General features: G+C 36.1%; 1 protein-coding gene across 3 annotated transcripts in view; it reads right to left on the bottom strand.

Annotated features, from left to right (window-relative positions):
- LOC106059184 (uncharacterized) overlaps positions 1-12,281 on the bottom strand; it is a 44,233-nt gene extending 31,952 nt beyond the window's left edge. Inside the window, exon 1 of one of the 3 annotated variants that reach the window (XM_056012151.1) lies at positions 12,214-12,281. In XM_056012151.1, the coding sequence (XP_055868126.1) occupies positions 12,214-12,266 (53 nt within the window). In that variant the 5' untranslated portion in view covers positions 12,267-12,281. Of the gene's footprint in view, positions 1-7,789; positions 8,184-12,213 lie in introns of those variants that run through there. The other 2 variants (XM_056012150.1, XM_056012152.1) reach the window with 2 other exon arrangements.
- Positions 12,282-12,773: the final 492 nt, after the last annotated feature.

Genomic DNA, 12,773 nt, shown 5'->3' with positions numbered 1-12,773 from the left:
ACCGCATTCTTATTTGGTTTACTTCCTTCTTCTTGACATTTCGTTGAGTTCAACTCTTCGGTTTGAATTGATTGCTCTTTCCATTTCAACCATTCTTATAATGCTTATATGCTACTAACAAAATGTTTGACATTTGAATTCGTGTTGTGTGGACTTGTGCTGGTCTAGTACTTACCATTCAATAGAATTATTTTTCAGACAAAAAGTATGATGAATTACTTTTTGATTGAAGGACGAGTTGTGGTACTTGCAATGATTGACGTCACATTGAAGCCATCCGCCAGACTGGCACAGTTATCAATCACACAAAGTGACAGGTGCCCCAACTGAAGCTACTATGTTTGAATGACTCCCTGCATAACAAAGAATGTACTAGATTTTAGTTTCCCATGAAGTAGGGACACACCACTGTCTGCTTACTGTTGACTAGTTTGAAACTACGCCTCTTTAGCCTGGTCTCTGAAGTTACAAGCTGTCCTTAGGTCTGACACATCAATGTCTGCTCTATGGGAAATACATTTCTTGATACAATGTAGGTTCTTTTCATGTCGACAGCTGAGAGAAACAAGATGCCGAGAAAGACAGAACACCACATTTATAAATGTCGCAATAAACATGTTTTCTTTTATTGGAGAATGTCATATAAAAAGTCGGTCACAATAAATTTGTATTGTGTACACAGTTTGAGTTTTTAAGATTCCGTTTATACTCTTTTAGCAAAAGAGAAAAAGAAGAGAAAGCGATGTAATGGGTGTGGTGGTGATATGATGGACGGTAAAGAATGGGACAGATTTGAACTAAAGACAAAGCAACCATGTGAAGGACGACATATTCAAAGATCATTGTTGCCAATTTAATTTTAAAAATACTTTAATCTGCAAGTCAAAGAGCTTTTAGACATTTTGATTCTCCAGCGCTAAAACGTTCACCCAACTTCTGATACTACTTCCTAATTCCTAACACAAAAAAAAAGCTTCAAATATGATAATCTACAACATCGTTTCTTGTTGTTCTACATCATTATTGTGTGTGTAAACTATGAACAATGTCACTGGCAATTGATACGTCTTTATTCAACTCTTTATGGCCGTTAGTGAAAACATCTACAATTTCTGAAAGACGTTTTTTTTTTTTCATTTTTATTAACATTTCAGATCATTTAGACTAGTACATGTGGAGTTGAGTTCAGTACATGTGGAGTTGAGTTCAGTACATGTGGAGCCTAGTTCAGTACATGTGGTTTTTAGTTCAGTACATGCGGTTTTTAGTTCAGTACATGTTGTGTAACGTTCGGTACATATAGAGGAGTTGTTTTTTTTAGTTTTGTACATGTGGTGTTTAGTATAGTACATATAGTGACTAGTTCATTACATGCTGTATTAAGTTCAGTAAATGTGATGTTTAATTCAGTAATTGTGGTGTTTATTTTATTACATATGGTGTTTATTTTAGTGCCTGTGGTGTTTATCACAGTACATGTGGTTTTAAGTTTAATAGATGAAGGGTTTAGTTCTGTACGAATGATATATATGTTTAATACATAAAGTGTTGCTCAGTACACGTGGTTTCAAAGTCAGTGCTTGTGGTGTTTAGTTCATTGTAAAATGGTTTACATGTTTTGGATGTTCCTTCAGAGGTGAAGATAGTTTACTTCCTAGTCCAAACCTCCCGCCGGACGACTGGGGATGGGAGTGGGCAGGGTTTGAACCCGGGACCATCGATAAATCCAAACGACAGTACAGCGCACAAACCGCATGATCAGGCAGCCATCTAAGTTATGTTTAGTTTATCTACAACTGACCAAATCTACCCATGTCACGTATGCGGCCGGCTTTTTAACGCGATGATTGGACTTTACAGTCATCTACAAATCCATAGGAAATGAGAAATGTGCTCATCCTCGATCACGAAGGAGGAGCTATAATAATAATGTTTAGTTCAGCAAAATCAAAATCTTCCTCAACTGTGCTGTTGGAATTTGGGGATTGTTGTTTGCATTTTTTTTTGTTTTGTTTTATAGCAGAGGGGGATTCAACTGCAAAAACCTCTGGTAGGGGGTTTTAAACTCAAAGCCCCCTTGTAGAGGGATTTGTATCTCAAAACCCCCTGATAGGGGTTTTTTAAATCTCAAAACCCCCTGGTAGGGGAATTTAAACTCAAAACCCCCTGGTAGAGGCTTTTTAACTCAAAACTGCATCGGCTGTGCTGTGGTAAGTGATGATTTAGTATTAAAATCTCACCTAAAATAAACAAAATGAAAGCAAAAATCAGTCACTTAATTCCGTTTCCCCCCCCCCCCCGCGGGGGGGGGATTTCATTTCGGGGGGGGGGGTTGAACCCCAAGAACCCCCCCCCCCTGGCTACGCCCATGATGTCTAGTCTGTACATATGAAGTTTAGAGCATTTAATATTAGTTTCTATAGTTCCATCAACTACATTGATTTTTTTAAAAGAAAAACCTCTGCAGTTTTCATTCCCTTCGATTAAAAATGTATGTCAGAAAAGGTAAACTTCTTGCTTGAGCAGATCGATGGACGTATTTTAATAAGGTGAATGCTGAACACTACTATTATCAACACAATACCCTTTATGCTCTTCAAAATTTAAACCAATGCAATGTCAAGGTCTTTTACTATAAGCATACATAATTAGCCTCAACAACAGTAATACAAGTCCGTGTTGGGCTGAACACTTGGTGTCAACAGAGAATTTATTTTTGAAAACCATGTGCTGTTACATGGAAAAGTTATCAAGGCCAGTTCGCCGTTAATTACATTAGCCGCCGCGTCGAGACCGTTTCATTCAGCTGCAGCGATGAAGGAAGTTCTAACGATAGGGCCAAGATTAGCCAATAGAAATACACATTTTGAGAAATGGCGTGCAGGGGAGAGAGCTCAATCTGACGTCGATTCTAAATCATGAATGAAGGAGTAGTCTGCCCTGCTACTATTTTTGAAACATCGTTGGGAATTGGGGCATAGAATTTAGTATCAGCGTGACTATCTTGTAAAATTCTCTTTTTTTCTGCTCGTATATAGATCTACTTACCAATTTTCAGTACTATGAAAAACATTTTACAATAATTTCTAAACACACTTTCTGTTGACATGTGACTTTTGGATATTGTAATTATATGGCCCAGAACCTCCGTTTATATTGTCCCGGGTTCAAACCTTTGCCGCTGTCATCCCCTGATGCTCAATTTTGTACAAATCTATTATTAATATCAATATTAGTTCTCAAAGAGGAGATATTCGCTCTTACAAAGTTATTAGCTCCATAAAAAAGACATTTTCATTAAAAAAAAACAAAAAAAAAACTTTTGTTTTGTTCCATGTGTTGTTGTTAAAACATAATTTTACCTTGACCTTTCCTTTAGTTTGTTGGACCGTGGGGTTACCATGCAAGATTTGTCGACCATAGAAAAAGATAATAAACAAGATTGGTACGTTATTGTCAATTGTTCCGCGCGTTTGTTAGCGGCCCCCGAAAGGGGAAAAGACGCTATTAGTGTTGTGTGGCCTGTCTGTTCGGCTGTCCGTCTGTCCCGTTTAGATCTCAGAAACTAGAAGAAAAAATGAAAATCGGACATCATAATATTTTAGATCATTCAAAGTTCTGATGCACCGGCTACTTTTTTCTTTTCCGAAAGTGAACCATCTAATTTTTAAAATTATATATGCAAGCATTTTGTTTTTTAAATTACACCACTTTTCAATGAAAAACTTCAGGGGAGGTAACTTTTTTTAAAAGGTCATGGACTTCTTTATTAATAAATCAAGCTTCATTCATAGATTCGCGCATTGGTACAAAAACATTTGCATCTAAGGTCACAATGGTAAAAGAGTCAAAGGATGATTATAAAATATATTTTCCATTTATTAACTAACTCATTGAATAGAATACTGACTAGGGTTAGCCTAGATCTAGAAATAGAAGTATGTCTAGTTTGAATGACAAATTACAATGGAGATATTAATTTTTATTTGCGAGGAGAAAGTCTTGTTGTCATTTGTACACAATTGTAGCTTAAAGTAGGTCAAGAATTTTTTTTTTTCGTGTTGCCAATTTATCTAATTTTGTAAGAAGAATAAATCTTTTTTAGTTTCTCTTTATTACATGTAACATGTTATTAATTTTGAATGTATGGATAAGGATAACAATTTTTATTTTAACAAATATAAGTTTACGCTAAATGAATATATAGAGATGCTGTGGCTGAGGAGTAAAGCACTTGGAACTGGAAGTCCCGTGTTCGAATCCTGGTGAAGACTCTGGGTGGAATACTTTGGGGGCCGATTTTGAGATTGTATTTCACACAAACTGTCATTGTAACGTTGTTTTTGTTTTATCTTATTGTTTCTGGTCTTAATTACTCTGGTGTCCTCCTTTTTCACCATCTATTGACATCACTGTTTACGGCTACGAAAAAAAAAAACAAAAAAAAAAACCCCACAAAATCTACAATTGATAAGAGATTTTCATATAAGGCGGAAACACTATAAATTGCTTGCCTATTTGGTGTATCCGGTGTTTGATAAGCAATGTGTTTTTTTTTAAATGAAATGTACATGATCATTTTTTATTATTATTATTATTATTTTATTTTTTTTGCATTTTTTAATACTGTAGCATCAAACTGTCTAAGCTCTTCTGTTTATAACAAACTTAAAAACATGGAGGAAGCATGAAACCTTCACTCTAGGACTTAAAACTTATTGAAAAAGTAATGGGCAAGTAACAAGCCTTAATAAAGGAGATTTAACACAAAGCTCAACATTCACGCTTTGAGATATTGTTAAAAACATAGTACAATTGTAATCTATTTAGTTGGCAATACTAATAAAGCTTGTCCTCGAATCCGAATGCGGTATTTCCCGTGGCTACGCAGCCCCAACTCCGACCTACATATTTCGCCACATCTATTGCAGGCATTACCATTTATAATATTACAAAGAAAATTTCATAAAAATAACATTTTTATAAAGGAAATAGATTTTAAAAAAACACATTCCAGGATTTCCAGCATGATCGTGGAGTAGGCTGCATCAAAGGTCAATAAAAGGATGACAGCAAGGGTCCAGAAAGGAAAGTGATGACAGCAAAGGTCCAGAAAATAATGGCAAAATCCATTCATAAAATTATTTAAATTGTTCCTCAAAATAAATATTCTCCTCCAATTTTTTTTTTAGAAAAAAAAAAAGACTTATGAGTTATTAAAATTCATTATTATTTTTTTTAATTATTTTATTATTTTTGCAACAATTTTTCCCTTAAGAACCTAAGACAAAGGACCTCCATCCTATATCATTTGGAATTCTCTAGGGTCTGCTAGAGTTACATTTTATATCGTGGTACATCTAGTGCGGATGGGATGCTAACGAGAAGTTAGTTGGCAATAGTAATTTCAATGTAGCGTTCATGAGATGGTTTATTTTATGGTGAAGATCTTCATGCATAGTGGAAATCAAGTGATATATTAGAGAATAACATTAATTTATTACAACATCTCTATTCAGGTTGCATTATCGTAGTGGGCAGAACCTGGAACCTAGGTGGACAAGCTATTGACCAATGTTATAATAAACAACCAGGGAACAGTACCACGAAGAAGAAGAAGAGGAAGGCATTATGTCTTGCTTTGATTACAACATACAAACGACAGTCAAGAAATACATATAAAAAAAAAGTACATTTTAACTTTCTAAATACACAATGCCACGTCTGCTATTAATTACAATGTCAAGTGGATAATGGCAGTCTGCTGCGTAGCTTTTTTTTTTCTGGAAAAAATTACTGTGACCTGAGAGTGACCTTTCTGGCTTTGTACAATAATGCTGGCGTATAGATCTAGTCCACAGGTTGAACGATGAAATATGATCTAGGTTAGAATGACATCGCTTGGGTTAGCAGTGATTGGAGCCAAGTCACCGAGGCACCCAAACATTGCCGCTTGCAGCTCATCATTGACTTAAAAAGTTTGCTATGTAAAAAACAAAATGTTTTGCCTCAAGGACAATTCGAAATGGGACATCCCCCCTCCCAATGGGGTTCCATCATTTTTCTGTAAAACTGTATTCTATCATCGACACTGCCACTGTTTCTTTGAGTGACTTTCACCCCCCCCCTCCCACCACGTCTTTCTTAGTACTGACTCTTGCCTAGAACTTAATGGTCTGATAATCTTACATGCACAAGTCTTTTGTTGTGGTAAACGGTTAACGAGGGTGTTATGTAGCCAGTACAATGACAAATCATTCTTTCTTTTTTCGGCCTTGAATCTAAATTTTTTGACACGAGTCTCAAGGGTTGCGTCACAAGTCGTTGAGTTTCATGGAACTGAACCTCTGTTTCTTTATAATGCTCTGTGAAAAGATGTTTCGAGGGTCTGAATAGTATTGTGTTAAGATCAGGATACGCGGGTCTTGGTTTGGAAATCCCTGATTCAATGCATTCAATACTAATTAAAGTCACCATAGTAAATTAAAACATGTACTTTCCCACTGAATTTCAAGTTGTGAATGGAATCTAGAAATCGCAATGTAGAATTTGAGAAATTATTTTATTTATTTTATTTGGGTAGAATTGCTTTTCAGAAAGTAATGGTCTTTATAGTCATTTGTTTGTATCTAGAAGAGATTTTCAGAAGAGAAGTCAGGTGTCTGTATCTCTCAGACATGTTTTTTTTTTTAATTGTATGGCGTTCTTCAGTCAACAGTAACGCCAAAGCTTTAAAGCGTGACGTGTAAATGACTAATCATTGAATATCTTGAGGCTTCCTTTCAACTGTTACCTCTAGCATTGAGTTTTATTTAGACAAGTTCTGTTCAATTGTGTGTTAACTAAGTGATATAGACATAGAGCGTCGCCTAGATTCAGGTTCATTTCGGTTCACTTCTAAAAAAAGTGGTAGATCGATTAGGTCTACATATATACAGATATAGATATTCATACTATATAGATAGTATGTTCTTACAGATTGACTGTTCTTTATTCATTAAAGGTGGGCAAGAAGAGTAAAGGTGTTAGGCTACTTAACGAAAAAGCTACTTCTAATATATAACTAAATGTAAACAAAATATTACGACCCTGTTTTACACACCTATCATCAAGATAAACCTAGTGCGCAGCATCTGCGTACACTTCAAAACAGAATTGGTTGGGTTCATTGGTGAAGATCTTGTCAATAGATTAGAAAGGAAACTCCAATAAGAGACTATATATTGATTTGACAAATCTATATACGGATTTTATTTTGAGATAACATTTCACTGAGTTGGTTTCAAATGTTAATTCATAAACATTTATAAATAATCTAAGACTATATGAAGATTTGCACTGCAGATTTCTATCAGGGATAAAACAAAAATTAAATATTCCAGACTCATCAATCACAGTTTTAAAACACAAGTAAAAAAAATAAGATTTATTAAAGAAGCCAATATCTTTTAATTAAGAGGAGGTTAACGCCCCCTTCCGAAACCTTTCGGTCTTATCACATAATACTACAATACTAAAAATAGCCACATCAATCTTATTGGGGCAAAGTTGGAGACAAGTATAATAGGAATTTATTAGGAATCCTTAATTTTGGCCTATGACCCAGTAAAGTAAAAGTAAAGTTCCCCTTTCAGACCTTTGCAAGTAACTTAATTAACTATTTCTCTGTCTAATGTCATGACTTGACTGCCAATATATCTGGTATATCTTAATCCAGTTCTATATTAGATAGAACTCTTAAAAAGCAGATAACGAACAATACAGATAATTTTTTCCCAAGATCACTTACCTCTGTCTCTCTTGTCTCAAACACAACATCAGATCTACATAAAAATATCGTAATATCCATTTAGAATACACTACCATTGGAAACATTGTTGGTAGAACATCTCTCGAACTCACTTAAAACCAATAACACCTAAACACATATTTCACTTGATCACAATAATTTCGATTCTTAGAAAATTATTTCATCTATTATTTTGTTCCTTTCCCAAATGTACTAGGAAGAAACGTCAGCACACTCCCTTTCATTGTTGTTGTTACTATATTTAAATCATTTCTTGGTTATCTCTTAGTAAGATGGATTGCTAAGGTTGTCATTGGAATTACCAAAATTTTATTTTTATAGACCATGTCGTATCTTGGACATTTTCCAGACCGTTATACGAAGAATTCAGTCGACGACTTCCCTGAAAAAAATGTCGGCTAATAGATTTTTAATGATAGATACTTCAAAGTGTTTTTGTGCTTATCGCAGACCTGAATGGGGACACACTGTGGGACCTTTGGAAATGATTCTTGATCTCATATAAAGTTGTACCTGGTCGTTTAAATAATTATGTGCAGGGATCGCTTTTCTCGCCTTTAAAATCGTTTCCAATCCCTTTTTAGCCTACATTTTTGTTAACACTTCCAAAGGAATTTTGAGTGTGGTTACAAGTGATAACAAGTATTTTCCAGTGTTCAAAAATGTATTGAACATTATCTTTTAATGTCTAAAGAATCTTTAAGTGACGTACACATGACTAATGGCAATATACGGCAGACTTTTGTAATGCATTACATAAAACATAAATACCGAATAAATACGTTTCTATCAATCTATCTATAGTATAGAGCAGTGATGTCTACAATACGGCCCGCGGGCCAGATCCGTCCGCGACGTGGTTTCGTCTAGACAGCAGAAACGTCGCTACAAAGTAAGGAGATGCCCCCCCCCCCGATTTTTTTTTTAAAGTTGAAAAATGTAGGCCTACGTTAGGGCCTCACTTTTTCTCAGATGGATTTGTACCATGATAGGAGACCCAAAGAAACTACAAGTGGACTCTGAATTTACAATCTACAAGTGGACTCTGAATTTACAATCTACAAGTGGACTCTGAATTTACAATCTACAAGTGGACTCTGAATTTACAATCTACAAGTGGACTTTGAATTTACAATCTACAAGTGGACTCTGAATTTACAATCTACAAGTGGACTCTGAATTTACAATCTACAAGTGGACTCTGAATTTACAAACTACCGGGACAAGTGAACGGATCTTTACATGATAATAAGCCAACTTGTTTGGTAAAGAAACTGTGGCTGTTAAAAAAAAATGAACATATAAACGGCATTATAAAACAAATATGACGTCATTTTTGATTTGGTGAGCCTAGAGATTGGAGGAGAAACAAGAGACAAAGAAAAGAATTTGTTGCTAAGCTGGCTACAATGTCGCTCACATTTTAAGTAACCTTTACTACAGACTTTGCAAAGCTCTGGACCATGCCCCCTCCCCAATATTGACACTGTCATCATGTCTCCATACAACAGAAGTTGTTTGTCCCAGTTTGAATTGTTATACAGTCCACAGATCCTAAACTATACTGACTGAAAGATCTACACAAAGTAAACAAAACCAGGGAACGATAGACTTTTACTTTTAGCTAAACATCCGAGTCAAAATAGTTTGTAGCTAAACATCCGAGTGTAAATTGTTTGTAGCTAAACATCCGAGTCAAATTAGTTTGTAGCTAAACATCAGAGTCTAAATAGTTTGTAGCTAAACATCGGAGTCAAAATAGTTTGTAGCTAAACATCCGAGTCAACATAGTTTGTAGCTAAATATCCGAGTCTAAATAGTTTGTAGCTAAACATTGGAGTCAAAATAGTTTGTAGCTAAACATCAGAGTCTAAATAGTTTGTAGCTAAACATCGGAGTCAAAATAGTTTGTAGCTAAACATCCGAGTCAACATAGTTTGTAGCTAAATATCCGAGTCTAAATAGTTTGTAGCTAAACATTGGAGTCAAAATAGTTTGTAGCTAAACATCCGAGTCTAAATAGTTTGTAGCTAAACATCGGAGTCAAAATAGTTTGTAGCTAAACATCGGAGTCAAAATAGTTTGTAGCTAAACATCCGAGTCTAAATAGTTTGTAGCTCAACATCCGAGTCTAAATAGTTTGTAGCTAAATATCCGAGTCAAAATAGTTTGTAGCTAAACATCGGAGTCAAAATAGTTTGTAGCTAAACATCCGAGTCTAAATAGTTTGTAGCTCAACATCCGAGTCTAAATAGTTTGTAGCTAAATATCCGAGTCAAAATAGTTTGTAGCTAAACATCCGAGTCTAAATAGTTTGTAGCTAAACATCGGAGTCAAAATAGTTTGTAGCTAAACATCCGAGTCTAAATAGTTTGTAGCTAAACATTGGAGTCAAAATAGTTTATAGCTAAACATCCGAGTCTAAATAGTTTGTAGCTAAACATTGGAGTCAAAATAGTTTGTAGCTAAACATCCGAGTCTAAATAGTTTGTAGCTAAACATTGGAGTCAAAATAGTTTGTAGCTAAACATCCGAGTCTAAATAGTTTGTAGCTAAACATCCGAGTCTAAATAGTTTGTAGCTAAACATCCGAGTCTAAATTGTTTGCAGTATTGTCAAGATATTCTTTTAGAGCTTTAATATTTCGGCAGAAGTTATTGTTGAGCCCGGACTTATTTTATAACATTATGCGCTGATCAAGTTTTGTCGAAGAGTTATTGAGGTTTCCTTGTGTCTTCCTCTCCTTTTCTGAAGTTAGTTTTTACTTTTGAGTTGTTACCCATAGACCATATATGAATATATATATAGGCGAAATGACCCTCAAGCAAGGCCTTTCTTAGTGGCTCCGTCCTCTCATGCGTCCTTTTCACGGCCATCATAAATTACCTTACGGCTCAGCTAAAATGTCAAAAGCTGCTAGAAGCTGATGATACTGTCCAAAGGAAGGAGCGCAACCTCTATACAAAAAGTGTTGCAAGAAGATCACCATACGCTCTGCTCATACACACAAAATGGAGGCTAGAATTAAGCATCTCCAAGACGGGCAACTCTGTTCACGCTTGGGACTGGCAATCTCGGGCAACCTTTCAGGCTCTCCCTTAAAAAAGTGGCTCTCAGCATGGAGAAGCTATTCAAGTACTTTGGTATATATTTGGTGGCAAACTAAAAATGTGTGAACACATCCAGGAAGTTTCAAGAAGGACCTCAGGGAAACTTTGCACGAAGTGGGATACCCGAGTAGACATGCTTCGATCACTGTATTTAGGAGCAGTGCGATCACAGATAGACTACAGTCTACCTGTGCACATTTATGGCTCTAGGACAGCTCTTAAACAACTAAAGCACTAAAATTTGTTTGTGGAACCGTTAGGACAAGCCCAGTAAATGCGGCTTAAATAATGGCTAATGTAGGCCCACTTAACCTTAGGAAAAACGGTCAATACAGACTTGCTTTGAGCGGTATAAAAAGCTGGATGAATACCTCTCAGCTAGAAAACTAGTGGATGGTTGAAGATGCAGAAGACGTATCTAGATGCAGTCTTTTATGTATCATGCCACTAGACTATCTGATGAAGGTGGCCTCTTCACCAACCGACAAAACATTCAACGTTTTCATCCCCTTCCCCCTTGGTGTCGCCCAAAGACCCCAGACATTCATTTGAAGCTAGTAGACCCTAATGCCACTAAGCTAAGTCATTCATCTAACAACCTTCAAATTCTAGCACTGGAGACCATTAATGCCTTCAAGTCCAGTGCCATTTTTGCAAATACTGACGGATCTGCATCAATAGATTCTGGAAGAGCAGGCTAGGGAGCCTACATCGAGTTTCTTGGCTCTAACTCAATCAAAATCTTTGGACCATGTGGTAGTGTTGGCAGATTTGATGCGAGGCCATAGAAGTCTGTGAATCCAAAAAAGTTATTGACTTTCAACTCGGCGAGGGACATTTGAGGGCAACACAGATTGTTGTGGTCGCTGACTCAAAACATGTACTACAGGCTTTGCAAAGTCCTGGACCATGCCCCCCCCCCCAATCCAATATTGACACTGTCATAATGGCTCCCCACAACATAAAGCAACGATATGGCACCCCTGTACATGCAGTGGGTACCGAGTCACAGGTGTGACTGGCACACCATTGCAGACTCCTTGGCCCATCATGTGGGCTAACACCCCCCACCGAACAGGCTGTGAGTTTTTCATCATGCTCTGGCTAGAATAAAAACAAAAAAAAAGAATTTTAGTATGTTACATCAAATTGCACGACCCTCCCAAACACATTTTTCTTTGCCAAATATATTCATACAACCTTTTGATAATAGATCTAGCAAATCATTGTCCATATTGCCCTACAGATTAGCAAAGCCTTTCTTTAAATCTATATCATCATCAGACTTGTTACCTTGTTTTCCAATAACTTTTAGTAACTCCTGCAGCTCTCAGTATTGAAGACATTCAAACCTGTAGTTTTGTCATTGTAACTCTTCAATCGGCTGAAAACGATTACTGCTTCCCCATATAAATGCCACCAATGGTGCAATGCCATTTCAAGATATAAAATTATAAATAAAGTGAGAAATCAATAAGGTTACACAAATATTGTGTGTGGAAACACAGACTCAGAATCGATCCACGAAGTGATCCACTGAGGCAGTAAAAAGCAGATTTGAACATTTTAAAGTTCATTGTGTGCTAAACTTATATCATCAGTGCTTCTAAATCGTTGCTATACACATCCCTTAGGACTAACTGAAAATATTCGAATCAATCTTTGATGAATGACAACAATGTATTTAAAAATGTGGGTCTATAAAAAGTGGAGGGTGTTTTGGAAAAGGAAAGAAACAAAATTTACTCAAAAAGTTCAACTTATTAAATAAAACTAGCGAAAAAAAAAGTTACAACAAAATAACAATTACAACCCCCCTCCCCTTTTCAAAGCGGGAAAAACTAGAAATAAAA

This window comes from Biomphalaria glabrata, chromosome 15 (genome assembly GCF_947242115.1).
Source record: "Biomphalaria glabrata chromosome 15, xgBioGlab47.1, whole genome shotgun sequence".
Lineage (NCBI taxonomy): Eukaryota > Metazoa > Mollusca > Gastropoda > Planorbidae > Biomphalaria > Biomphalaria glabrata.
This window is presented reverse-complemented; position numbering and strand designations above follow the sequence as displayed.